Genomic DNA, 15,080 nt, shown 5'->3' with positions numbered 1-15,080 from the left:
AAACCCTTGGCAAGACTCACTAAGGAAAAAAGAGAAAAGGCTCATATAAACAAAATCCAAAATGAAAGAGGAGAAATCACCACAGATATCATAGATATACAAAGAATTATTGTTCAATACTATGAAAAACTATATGCCACCAAATTTAATAATATAGAAGAAACGGGCAAATTCCTAGAAGAATACAATCTTCCTAGACTGAGTCATGAAGAAGTAGATAGCCTAAACAGACCCATAAGCAGGGAGGAAATAGAAACAACTATCAAAAACCTCCCAAAAAATAAAAGTTCAGGGCCAGATGGCTATACTAATAAATTGTATCAAAGATTCAAAGAAGTCTTGGTTTCTATTCTACTCAAAGTCTTCCAAAACATTGAATAAGAAGCAATACTTCCAAACACATTTTATGAGGCCAACATAACCCTCATACCGAAACCTAGCAAGGATGGCACAAAAAAAGAAAACTACAGACCAATATTTCTAATGAATTCAGATGCTAAAATACTAAACAAAATACTAGCAAATCAAATACAACAATACATTAAAAAAATAATTCATCATGATCAAGTGGGACTCATCCCAGAATCACAAGAATGGTTCAACATATGTAAAACGGTTAACGTAATACACCATATCAACAAAACAAAGAACAAAAACCATATGATCCTATCAATAGATGCAGAAAAGAAATTCGATAAAATACAGCATCATTTTATCTTTAAAACACTCAAAAAATGGGTATAGAAGGAAAATATCTCAACATAATAAAGGCCATTTATGACAAATCATCAGCTAATATCATATTAAATGAAATAAAACTGAGGACTTTTCCTCTAAAATCAGGAACAAGAGAAGGTTGTCCACTCTCTTCACTCTTATTCAACATAGTACTGGAAATTCTAGCCAGAGCAATCAGACAAAAGAAAAAACTAAAGACATTCATATTGGGAAGAAGAAGTAAAAGTTTCACTTTTTGCAGATAATATGATCCTGTACATTAAAAACCCCAACGACTCCACAAAAAGACTATTAGAAACAATAAACCAATATAGTAAGGTCACAGAATACAAAATTAATGTACAGAAGTCTGTTTTCTTCCCTTATGCCAACAATGAAACATCAGAAAACAACTCAAAAAAATAATCCCCTTCATGGTTGCAACAAAAAAAATAAAATACCTCGGAATAAATATAACAAAGAATGTAAAAGACCTATATAATGAGAATTACAAAGCATTGTTAAACAAAATTTAAAAAGATACAATGAAATGGAAAAATTTTCCTTGTTCTTGGATAGGAAGAGTAAATATAGTCAAAATGACCATATTACCCTAAGCGATATATAAATTTAATATAATTCCCATCAAAATTTCAATGTCATTTTTTAAAGAAATGGAACAAAAAATCATTAGGTTTATATGGAAGTATAAAAAACCCTGAATAACCAGCCCTAGCTGGTTGGCTCAGTGGTAGAGCATCGGCCTGGCGTGCAGGAGTCCTGGGTTCGATTGCCGGCCAAGGCACACAGGAGAGACGCCCATCTGCTTCTCCACCCCTCCCCCTCTCCTTCCTCTCTGTCTCTCTCTTCCCTTCCCGCAGCCGAGGCTCCATTGGAGCCAAGATGGCCCGGGCACTGGGGATGGCTCTGTGGCCGGGGATGGCTCTGTAGCCTCTGCCTCAGGTGCTAGAATGGCTCTGGATGCAGTGGAGTGACGCCCCAGAGGGGCAGAGCGTCCCCCCTTGGTGGGCATGCCGGGTGGATCCCAGTCGGGCGCATGCGGGAGTCTGTCTGACTGCCTCCCCATTTCCAGCTTTGGAAAAATAGAAAAGAAAACAACAACAACAACAACAAACAACAACCCTGAACAACCAAAGCAATTCTAAAGAAAAAGAATGAAGCTGGAGGCATTACAATACCTTACTTCAAATTATATTATAGAGCCACAATAATCAAAACTGCATGGTATTGGCAGAAAAATAGACACTCAGACCAATGGAACAGAATAGAAAGCCCAGAAATAAAACCACATATATATGGTCAAATAATCTTTGATAAAGGGGCCAACAACACACAATGGAAAAAAGCAAGCCTCTTCAATAAATGTTGCTGGGAAAACTGGAAAGCCACATGCAAAAGAATGAAACTTGACTACAGTTTGTCCCCTTGTACTAAAATTAATTAAAAATGGATCAGAGACCTAAATATAAGACATGAAAAAATAAATTACATAGAAGAAAACATAGATAGTAAACTCATGGACATTGGCCATAAAGAGCACTTTATGAATTTGACTCCAAAGGCAAGGGAAGTGAAGGCAAAGATAAATGAATGGGACCACAACAGACTAAGAAGCTTTTGCTCAGCAAGAGAAACAAAACAAACAGACAGCCAACTAAATGGGAGATGATTTTCAAACAACAGCTCAGATAAGGGCCTAATATCCAAAATATACAAAGAATTCATAAAACTGAACAACAAACAAGCAAACAATCCAAGAAAAAAATGAGAAGAGGACATGAACAAACACTTCTCCCAGGAAGAAATACAAATGGCCAACAGATATATGAAAGATGCTCATCCTCATTAGCTACTAGAAAAATGCAAATCAAAACTACAATGAGATACAACCTCACAACTGTTAGATTAGCTATCATCAACAAGACAGATAATAACAAGTGTTGGAGAGGCTATGGAGAAAAAGGAACCCTCATTCACTGTTGGTGGGAATGTAAAGTAGTACAACCATTATGGAAGAAAGCATGGTGGTTCCTCCAAAAATTAGAAATAGAACTACCATAAGACCCAGCAATCCCTCTACTGGGTATATACCCCCCAAACTAAAAAACATTGGTACGTGAAGATACATGCAGCCCCATGTTCATCACAGTATTGTTCACAGTGGCCTTGGCCACTGTGGAAACAACCAAAAAGCCCTTCAATAGATGATTGGATAAAGAAGAAGTGGTACATATATACTATGGAATACTACTCAGCCAGAAGAAATGATGACATTGGATTATTTACAACAACATAAATAGACTTTGATAACATTATACTGAGTGAAATAAATAATTCAGAAAAAAATAAGAACTGTATGATTCCGTACATAGGTGGGACACACAAATGAGACTCATGGACATAGACTAGAGTGTGGTGGTTACCAGGGGGAGGGGAAGGGAGAGAGGGAAGGGGTAGAGGGAGGGAAGGGGCACAAAGAAAACCAGATAGAAGATGACAAAAGACAGTTTGACTTTGGATGATGGGTATACAACATAATCAAATGTCAAAATCACCTGGAGATGTTTTCTCTGAATCATATACTCTAATTAATCAATGTCACCCTGTTAAAATTAATTTTATAAATAAATTAAAAAATTGCCTTTTCTTACTTAGTTACAATATAAAACTAAGCCATAATACTCACCCCTTTTGTATGTGAGGAGGACCTGTATCTTAACATCATACTTAGTGTCCTTGGGCTTGAACTATCATTCTTCATGCTAAATTATAAATGTTATTTTCTATTATGTTTTCTTAGTTTGTGCTTGAGACAGAAAAAGAGATACCCTTTATATATTTATTTACTCATAATACATTAAAACTATTTGTTGATATAGAAAAAGCTGCACATAGTTAATATATATAATATGATGAATTTGAACATATGCATACGTCAATAAAGCTGTTTAAAAATGGGACACTAGAACCTATGCAAACACAATAAATTAAAATTAATAAAAAATTTATTAATGAAAGAAACCTAAAATATAACATGTAATGGAGATATAGCATGTTAGAAGACACAGATCTCATGAGATTTATATTCAAGTATGAGAGACTTTATTGTCCATACCTAATCTGTGTGCATGTATGCACAGGTGAGTGTGTATATGTACATGTGTTTGACATGGATATAAGAGGCACTCTGAAGACTATTAAAACAGGCAATAGAATATGGAATGGTGGAATCAGAGAAGAGCTCCTTGTGGTAATAACATTTGATCAGTACCAAAATTAAGATAATGTCTCACCAAAATAAGGTGAATGTCTGTGAAAGAACATTCTATGTATGTTACAGTAAATACAAAGTCCTTGAGGCACGATTCTGCTTGGTTTGCTAAAGGAATAGTAAGGAAAGAAATATATGTGGACCCGAGTGAGCAAATAATAGAAGGAAAAGCACTGAAGTCAGACAGGAGCAGCAGGTCACATAAGCCTTGATGGTCATAAATGAGATTTGGAGTTTATTCTTTCACATCATCCCATAGAAGCTGTTCTGCCACAACTCCAACTGCAAGCTGCACGAGCAAGGGATAAGACTGAATTTGTTGACTACCAGTACCAAGGATATTGTCTGTTCTATAAAACAAATTCACTACATTTTATTAAATGGATCAATTAATGAATGCAAAAACAGACATATTCTGGCAGACATGAGTAGTGGTCATATTTTGAGTGTAATTCTGAAGTTTGGAGGCAAGATCTGTACCATTTAATTTCTTGTGTTCAATGGAATCTCAGGATCACAAGTAGCTTTTGCACTTCTGACTGCCCCAGGGTATATGTGATTCACTGGGGAGATTGTGGTTTAATTATCTCAGTGGAAAATAAATGCGTGTTTTAATTTTGAATCAGCATGTTTCTAGCCTTAGACTTTTGCAGAGACTGAATCTCATGAGAATGCTCCCAACCTTAAAAAGGTTGACCCTCTGCCTCAGAGTCAGTAGAAGCATTTTCTACTCTTCGTTAAATTTGTTACTTAATTCCAACATAACTGAGTCCTTTATTCCACTTACTTTTTCATTGAAACTATAAAATTCATAGTAGGGTACAGAAAATTTGTATTCTTTCAAAATTCTTTTTAAAATTAAATGAAAGTAAACTAATAAACACCACTATTTCCAGTGACTATTTCTTAAGGATAAAAGGTAAGATGATTTAATTTATCTCAAAGTGTTCAGATACAGGAAATCTCCAAGAGGACTAAAAAAACAGTCAAGTAATTAAGACTAAACATCTCAACTGTAATATGTCTGAAGCACAGACTTTATTGTTACCAACTAAAGTAATGTAAATATTTTTTGAAGAGAGAATTTTAGGATCATTAATAACAGATAAGAATTTTACAGAATATTTAAAAATCCATACACATACACACATGAATATATGTACACATGTATATCATAGTGTATATATATGTGTGTGTGTGAAACAGTGATGTTTTATTTTGTGTAGAAAGAGTGCCAAAACTCCTGGCATATTTAATGCCTTCTGCAGAGCATTAAATAAAATAATTTTATGCTCTTATATGTACAGATTGGGAAAATGTTTATAAATTTCAGCCTACATTATATATATTACATATAATATATATTATATATACATATATAAAGGAAGAGTAAGGAATATATGCATATATAAAGGATACACATACACATATACGATCATATATATCAGAGAAAATATAATTGTTTATGTCAATTCATATATTTGTAACACATGCAATATATGTTTGTGTATATATATAACAGAGATCTGCAAACTTAAAATGGCTACAGCCTGACCTGTGGTGGCGCAGTGGATAAAGCCTCGACCTGGAAATGCTGAGGTCGCCGGTTCGAAACCCTGGGCTTGCCTGGTCAAGGCACATATGGGAGTTGATGCTTCCAGCTCCTCCCCCCCCTTCTCTCTCTCTCTCTCTCTCTCCCTCTCCTCTCTAAAATGAATAAAAAAAAAAAATTAAAAAAAAAAATAAAAAATAAAATGGCTACAAACTTTTAAAAGTTGTTATTTACAGGGAAGAATTTAGTTCATTGTGGAGACAGAAAGATTAGTTAAAGGACTATTGCAATAATCTAGATGAAAGATAATGTTGGCGTGGGTTTTGGTGGTAGGAATGAAGGTCGTAGGAGGTAACTGACTTATTGATACAGATCTTTTGAAAATAGAGCCAACAGAATTACCTAATAGAATGGTTATGGAATTTGTGAAAAAGTGATCAATCTTTAAAATTATTTTTGGTATTTATTTGAACAAATGGAAGTATAGAGTTGTCACTGACTTGAGGTAGGGAATGCTATCCTTGGAGCAAACAAAGGGAGAACGTGCATTCAGTTTTGGTTCATGTTGAATTGTTATTCAATATTACTATAGATATGTGAGTAAGAAGTTGATTATAAATCTGGAGTTTGGAAAAGCAGTCAGGACTGGAAATATATTATAAATTCAGCTATTGTGACTATACAGATGATATTTAAAGCCATGAGACTGAATAAGACAACCAAAATGGAGCATACATATAAAAGGAAGGAGAATCAGGACTGATCTCTGAGCTACTCCAATCTTAAGACTCAGAGAGGAGAGGTTGAACTAGCAAAGAAGACTGAGAAGGAACAACTCATATGGTAGGAGGAAAACTCAAAGTCTGGTGTTCTGGAAGATAGGAGAAGAAACTCTAAGAGTAGTAATGAACTCTGTCAAATGTTATTGATAGATGGAAAAGGTGAGGACTGATAGCAGATCGCTGGGTTTGGCAACAGAAAGATTTCTGATGACTTAGACAAGAGCAGTTTCTGTAGAATAATGTGGTTAAAGCCTGGTTTCAGTGGGCTTAACAGAAAGCAGGAAAAAAACAGAATTGGATACAGCAAGTATATTCAACTGTATTATATTTTTAGTTGCAAATGAGAATGCAAAAGAATTGGATGACAGCTGGTGAAACAGAAGGATCAAGGGAAGAGGAAAGTTGGGAGGTGGCATAGAATATGGACAAATAGGGATCAACCCTCAGAGACTTCACACACACACACACACACACATGCACACACACAATAAATTTTAAATAAAATAGGTTACTGAGTTAACTTAAGGAAACTTTTGTTTACTATAATAAGAAAATAAAGAGGTTTAATACATATGTTCTCAAGACAGTTTAGAAACAATTTTCCTTATAGTAGAGAAGGCACTATTTTATTTTCCTGGTATTTTTTATGCAATTTGTTTTTTGATTTCTTTCTTATCCCAGCAAATGAATCATCCATTCTGAGACAAAGGTATGAGCAACCATTCAACAGTGACTGAATTTATTCTCCTGGGATTCCGTGATCATCCAGAGCTACAATGTATTCTTTTTGTGGTGTTTTTAGTCATCTATGCCATCACAGTGTTGGGAAATCTTGGCATGATCGTATTAATCAAGATTGACTTACATCTCCACACTCCAATGTACTTTTTTCTCGGTAACTTGTCCCTTGTTGATTTCTGTTATTCTTCTGTCATTGCCCCTAATATGCTAGTGAATTTCTGGGAGGAAAACCCAGTCATTTCATTTAATAAATGTGCCACACAATTTTTCTTTTTTGGTTCCTTTGCTGGCATTGAAGGCTTTCTCTTGGCTGTGATGGCCTATGACCGGTATGTGGCCATCTGCAAGCCTCTTCTTTACACAGTCACTATGTCACCCCAGCTGAATGTCCTTCTGGTGCTGGCCACATATCTTGCAGGCTTTGTGAATGCTTCCATTCACACTGGTTTCACCTTCCAACTGCCGTTCTGCCATTCAAACGTCATCAACCACTTTTTCTGTGACACTCCACCCCTCCTAAAACTCTCCTGTTCTGACACACACGTCAATGAGGTTGTCATTTTTGCTTTTGCCAGTTTTAACGAACTGAGCTGCCTTCTGACCATTCTCATTTCTTATCTCTACATCCTTGTTGCGATCCTGAGGATGCGCTCCGCCGAGGGGAGGCACAAAGCCTTCTCCACCTGTGCATCCCACCTGATGGTGGTCACCATCTTCTTTGGCACAATCCTGTTCATGTATCTGCGCCCCAGCGCCAGCTATTCGATGGATCAAGACAAAGTGGTGTCTGTGTTTTATACAGTGGTCATCCCCATGTTAAATCCTCTCATCTACAGTCTGAGAAACAAGGAGGTCCGAACTTCTTTTGGTAAACTGTTTAAAACAATGTCCTTTTACTTCGGTACTTAGAATTGCAAAATGTGGGATGTTAGCACAGTGAGGGAATGTAGAAATGACCAAGTCTAACTTCATTTTTTGTTTCTTTGTTTTTTTCTGATAGTAAAGTTGAACCAAATGTCCCAGGCATCATGGGGAACATAATTACTCAGTATAAAATCCACTTATATCACAGAACGTGCATGCTTGAAACTGACCCAATAGCCCTATCAGAGGTATAGAGCCCAGTATAAAAGTAGGTGGGACAGAGAAAGACTGACATGTTCTGTGATTGGTTGTGGTGTGTGTCACTGCTGGAGATCAGCTGATAGAGTGTAGGCTGAGCCAGAATATGTTCAGAGGACTAAAACTAGGTTTAGAGACTGACTGCCTCTTGTCCTTGGTGACTAGAAAGAAATGTCAGACTTTAATCCTGCAAGAATTACCCAGGTCAAGTTATTTTATTTTGTTGCTTTTTTTTTTAAATTTATTGAGGTGACATTGGTTAATAACATTACCTAAGTTTCAGGTGTACCATTCTATAATACGTCATCTCTACACTGAACCACATATTTTTCACCCAAATCAAGTGTTTTAACCTGGGGAGTAATCTAAGTCACTGAAGGAATAATTGGGACAAACTGTAGGGTAAATATAAAGGGGATCACAGAACAAAACACCAAGGGCCATGGAGCAGAAGTTTCTGGGGCTTAGAAAGAGGTATTCTTGATAGTTTTTGAAGATAGTGTCACGTTGTTCGATTGTTGAATGTGTATGCAGTTTAAGCTTTAAGAGCTAGGGCCACTTGGATATTCTTTCTTTAATGCCTTAGGAAACAAGCACATGTATTTATTTTACTGCTAGCTGCAATTTCATTGGACAAGTTTAAAGCTTTCTGATGGTTTAACTGGAATTTTCATAACTGGGATCTTTCTCCAATAAGATTGGACTTTCTTTACAGAAGGTGACCACTAACATATCAAAAGAAAATATTTTAAATTAGCTGGGATGGGATGTAATATGTTAGGTGTGATCTCAGCAGATCCCTTTAGCATTGAAAAACCAATATGTCCTAGTAGAAAAGCAAGTTCTTAAAAGAGACTAAGTAATAATTTTGCTTTCAGTTACTGCCTATGTTTTTTTTTTTAAATGAGATCATATCATTTAATCCTTCTTTACTCTGCTTTTCAGACATTGCATATTAAAAATAAGTAATATTCTTGCTTATCAAATGATCCTTGTCCATCTCACCATTTTTTTTCATAAGATTTCTTTATATTTTAAGATACAGCACACATAGTATCTCCTCTATGATTCTCCTGATCCTCCATTGTCCCTCAAAGCAACCCATACATGTCTCTTTGATTTTATAAATATTATAATTTTAATAAAGTTTTTAGGGATAATAATAAGACAGAGTGTAATGTTTCCTAAAATAAACTGAGAGCATCTACTTTCATATCTCCATGATTCCATAATAGTACTAAAGAAAAAGTTTTTAAATTAAGAATCATTCTAGCTTGACCTGTGGTACACAGTGTATAAAACATTGACCTAGAATTCTGAGGTCACTGGTTTGAAACCCTGGGCTTGCCTGGTCAAGGCACATACAGGAAGAAACTACTATGAGTTGGTGCTTCCTGCTTCTTTCCTCACTTTCTCTCTCTCTCTTGTCTCTCTAAATGTTAATAAATAAAATCTAAAAAAAAAAAAAAAAAGGGAATCATTGTACTTGAAGATGTATGGTGATGGGAACAAACTGTTGCTTGCTTCTGACATCCAAAATGCGAAAGACCCCCTAATCACAACTGCAAAAGGTCGGTGTTAGAAAAGTTCTCTTATGCCTAGTTGGGTCATTTGTTAGGTAATGCTTTATTTCTTTCAAAACAAGCTGTCTTATCTTCTTTGAAACTAAACATTTTAATAAACAAGTGGTATTTCAGGGTTGTTTATCATTTTCATAAGTGGTGATTTCAACATTTAATGTGATAGTATGCAGGGCTTTTTCCATGAAAGAATACAAAGTTAACCTAAACTTACATAGGCCTAGAATTCTCACTGCCCCCAGGTCTCTCTGTCTCTGCCTGTCTCTCTCTCTTTCACTCTCTCTCTCATGTCCTGTCTCAGATTATGAGTTCACTTATCTTTTTCCACAGACTTTTCACATCCTGGTATCAAGCTTACCTTCTTTTAGGACAATTGCATTGCAGTCAAGGTTGTCTCTTTCCAAAGGAGAACTGTTGCTTAAAAGGACCCCACTGTTTATTGTGTTGTCAACTAAGAACATCCAAACCTGTAGATGATTTTTATAAGAGTTTTTGAGTTGATTTTGGCCAAACTGACAACATTGCCAGGAAGCAAGATCGCAAATGCTTTGGAGAATGACAGCTTTGCAATTTATTTATACATTTGTATCTAAGGAGTAAACATAAGGAAGATTACATGAAAGTGAAAGAAAGTCAGCTATGACTCAGTAAAATTTTCTGAGGGTGCTTACACATCCCAGGGTTATAAAAAGAGGATTACTCTGGCCATTCAAAAGTGTATTAACTGAGCTGCATGGAACAATTAACAGGGCTTGCTTAAGACAAAGATGAATCTTTCATAACTAAACAAGTTATATGTTGGTGGTGTGACAAACCACCATGACCAGCTCAGTTAGGAATTTTTAATCGGATCATCCTTTGATGTTTCTTTCTGTCACTGAACTATTCAGTTTTATTAGAGAACTTCTTTTTTTCCTCCTCAGTGTGTATGTATGTGGGTTTGCATGTATTTGTGTGTGTGTGTGTTATGTTGGTAATAAGGGTAGGATTATGAGTTGTAAGGAGAAATCTTGCTCTACAATAGCTACTGCAATCCACTATACATTTCCTCAGTAAAACCAAATTTCTTGCCTATCCACCGCTCATTTTATTTACAAACTCCTTGGTTGGGCAGTGATTCTTTATGCTGCTTACACTTCAACTAGAACGTTAACATTGGTGTTAACTCTATTAGTAGATGAGTTAGATGTTTTCCTCTATGATGCAGTTTGTGGATTCTTTCTTCAAGCTTGTGTTATCAACAGTATAAAAGAGTCATGAGTACATTGTGCTTCTTTTAGGTGTTATTATTATTTTTTTAGCAGATACACATTAATTGGTTATTGCAATTGAACTAAGAAATTCATGTCTTTATTCTGTAAGTATCACTTTCTAGGAAACTAAAATAAGAATGCATAAAAATTAAGTTAGTATCAGATATCTTGATAAAGTCTGTGCCCTCTAATCTTCTTTTTTGCTACATAAATAAATAAATATCAACTACTTATGCGTAGACTTCTAGTCAAGTGATTTATCCCATACTAAAAATTATGGATTCTTTGCCCTTCCATAACTAAACATGCTAATTAAGTTTATTTAGTCTACCTACTCAATTAATATTGAGCTAGTTATATTTCTTACTGAAAAAGACTTCTTTGTAAATTTTATGATCATTACAATTTTATCATATATTGAAGTGTTTCAGAAAATACTTGAATACGAACCTACATAACTACTTTAGGACAAATTTTCTTCTGAGTAAAAGCTGACATCTGCTTAAAGAAGGGTCAAATATTTATTGTTTCAGGTCTTATATTTAGGTCTTTGATCCATTTTGAATTAATTTTAGTACAAGGAGACAAACTGTAGTCAAGTTTCATTCTTTTGCCTGTGGCTTTCCAGTTTTTCCAGCACCATTTGTTGAAGAGGCTTTCTTTTCTCCATTGTGTGTTGTTGGCTCCTTTATCAAAAATTATGACCATATGTATCAGCATTGTTCACAGTGGCCAAGACATGGAAACAACCATAAAGCCCTTCAGTAGATGACTGGATAAAGAAGATGTGGCACATATACACTCTGGAATACTACTCAGCCATAAGAAATGATGACATCGGATCATTTACAACAAAATGGTTGGATCTTGATAACATTATATGGAGTGAAATAAGTAAATCAGAAAAAACTAAGAACTGCATGATTCCATACATAGGTGGGAAGTAAAAACAAGACTAAGAGACATGGACAAGAGTGTGGTGGTTACCAAAGGGGTGGGGTGGGGAGGAGAGAAAGGGAAAAGGGAAGGGGAGGGGGAGGGCACAAAGAAAACTAGATAGAAGGTGACGAAGTTCAATCTGACTTTGGGTGATGGGTATGCAACATAACTGAATGACAAGATAACCTGGACATGTTTTCTTTGAACATATGTACCCTGATTTATTGATGTCACCCCATTAAAATTAATAAAAATTTATATATATAAAAAAGAAGGATCAAATCTGTAATTATTTTTGTGTAAAACAAGGAAACCCCACATGAAGGAGTCAGAAAATCAGGGTTCTACAATCTTACAATGAAGTCTAGAATCTTACAAAAAACTTCTTTTTCATGAGAATATTTTTTTTATTTACTTATTCATTTTTAGAGAGGAGAGAGAGAGAGAGAGGGAGAGAGAGGAGAGAGAGACGGGGGAAGGAGCTGGAAGCATCAACTCCCATATGTGCCTTGACCAGGCAAGCCCAGGGTTTCGAACCGGCGATCTCAGCATTTCCAGGTTGACGCTTTATCCACTGCGCCACCACAGGTCAGTCCTCATGAGAATATTTTAACAGTAGATTTTATTCTTTAAATTTTATTATTGTACTTATGTAAGAAATCTGGATAGAAATTAGGGTAAAAATTGAAATAGAGAAAAACTACTACTTCAATTCAAAAAATAACAAAGCAATACTTAAATCTCAAATGTGATAATCTACATTTTGATACTGATATACAACTTTATTTCAATGACTGATTTTACACATTGTAATTTATCATCTGGAGATTTAACAAAAGTCAGAGATGCCTCTCTTGTCTTAGACCACACTTGACTTCCTTGAATTGTGTTGACCTGGAACTAGAAGTGCACCTGTAGATACAGACCAGGTAAAACATCTCTAGAGCCCTGTGTTCTCTAAGAAATGCAGCTTCAAACAATGTCCGAAGGGTCTTTGACTTTCAACTTTCTTCGTAAATCATCAATTGTATGAATGATCCTGTCTCTTTCATTCCTAGCATGTTGATGAAACTAGCTCAATGGAGCAAACTCATTTCAGTATAACTCCATGCTGTTCACCTTCAAAGGGTCCTTACCCTTGACCTGCATCTGTACTTCCTTCCATTAGTTAAATCACTCTTCTGCTTTCCACAACCCCCAAATTTCTTTTTTTTTTTTTTTTTTTTTTTTTGTATTTTTCTGAAGCTGGAAACGGGGAGAGACAGTCAGACAGACTCCCGCATGTGCCCGACCGGGATCCACCCGGCATGCCCACCAGGGGCGACGCTCTGCCCACCAGGGGGCGATGCTCTGCCCACCAGGGGGCGATGCTCTGCCCCTCCGGGGCATCGCTCCATTGCGACCAGAGCCACTCCAGCGCCTGGGACAGAGGCCAAGGAGCCATTCCCAGCGCCCGGGCCATCTTTGCTCCAATGGAGCCTTGGCTGCGGGAGGGGAAGAGAGAGACAGAGAGGAAGGGGGGGGTGGAGAAGCAAATGGGCGCTTCTCCTATGTGCCCTGGCCGGGAATCGAACCCGGGTCCCCCGCACGCCAGGCCGACGCTCTACCGCTGAGCCAACCGGCCAGGGCCAACCCCCAAATTTCTGATGGACTTTATTTTCCTTTTCTTACTGTCATGAAGCAATGTCACCTCAGTGTTGTGAAACATCGAAGCCTTCTGATGAGAATCTTATCTTTATTATATTAGCAATACAGAACTTATTTACCCATATTTTCCTCTTCCATAGTATTACATATGATGACTAATTTTTGTATCTGCATTAAAGATTTTCATTAGCTCAGTCTCATGTAGCATACACCGATATTGGAGGTTTTGGCCTCAAAGGACAAATCTTTGATCTCAAAGTCCCACATCAAGGTTATATACTCTTGAGAAAAAAAATGACTATTATAATTGGTTCTTCAGAATTATTTTAAAAACACTTTAGGGAATGTACCCAAGGAATACATTATAAATCTTCCCACCTTGAATATGCTAAATCACCTTTTACAGGTAGGTCATTTTCTTTGTTTGTTCACTAAAAATATACTTGCTGTTCAGTATGAAGATTAATATCCCATTATGTAGAAAAATATTTTCAGCAATTGTACTTAATTTTTCTATTGATATGATCATATTTTACAGTATGTCTAAAATTTAGTTATTATATGCAAAGTCTTTTGATGTGGATGGAAGAGCTAAATAAAAATTACTTTAGAGTACAATTCCTGAGGCACAATTTTTCTAGTCATATCTTATTTTCACAAAGAACTGATAGAGAATAGCTTCAGGGGGAGCGAAGGTCATATTTAAATGTTAACCTTCCTTCGTAAACTAAAATTTTCATGCGTGCTAGTTGTATAAAAATGGGGAACGCCCCCACATTCTTCTCCAGAGTTTTTGCATTCTTTATTTTCTATTCAAATTATATTTTCTCAGAGAGGCCTTCTCTGAATGGCCATCTGAAAGCATTCTACCTTTATTTTTCCTCATAGTACTTGCTTCTAACTGAAATTATGTTATATGGTTTTTTCTTCCTGTGTTGTACATTTTCTTAAATATAAATTTCAAGAGGATGAGAAATTTGGTCACTGCTATAACCTCAGAACCTAGAACAGAAAAACATCAAACTGCTTGTAGTATACATGAATAAATGGGTGATTTTACAAAGCAGAAAGAACAATTCTTCTCTTTGTATTTTCTTAGCCATACAGGGTGGGGCAAAAGTAGCTTTACAATTACTTGTATGAAAATTAATACAATAATTACTAAGTAGTAACACAAGAATAAACTTTTAAATTTTTTATTTTTCTACTTTTGCCACACCCTGTATATCAAAATATAAATTTGCTAATTCAATGCTTTCTAAGGAAAATAAGTCAAACAGTTATAGGTCTCAAGTGACAATACTATATTGAATATCTGTTTTCTATTTAGATTTCTGAGAAAAAGGATATTAGATCTGGAAGATTCCCAGAAATTCAAGTTTCTTCATTTTTTCCATTTCAATTATGCAAATGACTTGCTGCTCTTTATATCTCATTTTAATTCCTGTTCTTTTT

At 35.9% G+C, this 15,080-nt stretch overlaps 1 protein-coding gene across 1 annotated transcript; it reads left to right on the top strand.

Annotated features, from left to right (window-relative positions):
* Positions 1–4,897: 4,897 nt before the first annotated feature.
* LOC136320811 (olfactory receptor 5AP2-like) lies at positions 4,898–7,993 on the top strand. Its single transcript, XM_066253959.1, has 2 exons — positions 4,898–4,928; positions 7,025–7,993. Exon 2 carries the CDS (start codon positions 7,055–7,057, stop codon positions 7,991–7,993), a length of 939 nt encoding a protein of 312 aa, XP_066110056.1. The 5' UTR covers positions 4,898–4,928; positions 7,025–7,054.
* Positions 7,994–15,080: the final 7,087 nt, after the last annotated feature.

The sequence above is a fragment of the Saccopteryx bilineata genome, chromosome 1 (assembly GCF_036850765.1).
Source record: "Saccopteryx bilineata isolate mSacBil1 chromosome 1, mSacBil1_pri_phased_curated, whole genome shotgun sequence".
Taxonomy (NCBI): domain Eukaryota; kingdom Metazoa; phylum Chordata; class Mammalia; order Chiroptera; family Emballonuridae; genus Saccopteryx; species Saccopteryx bilineata.
The sequence above is the reverse complement of the archived record's forward strand: the minus strand, read 5'-3'. Positions and strand labels throughout refer to the sequence as shown.

Coding starts and splice junctions, on each gene's coding strand:
- LOC136320811 (XM_066253959.1), top strand. CDS start 7,055: ATGAGCAACCATTCAACAGTGACTGAATTTATTCTCCTGGGATTCCGT.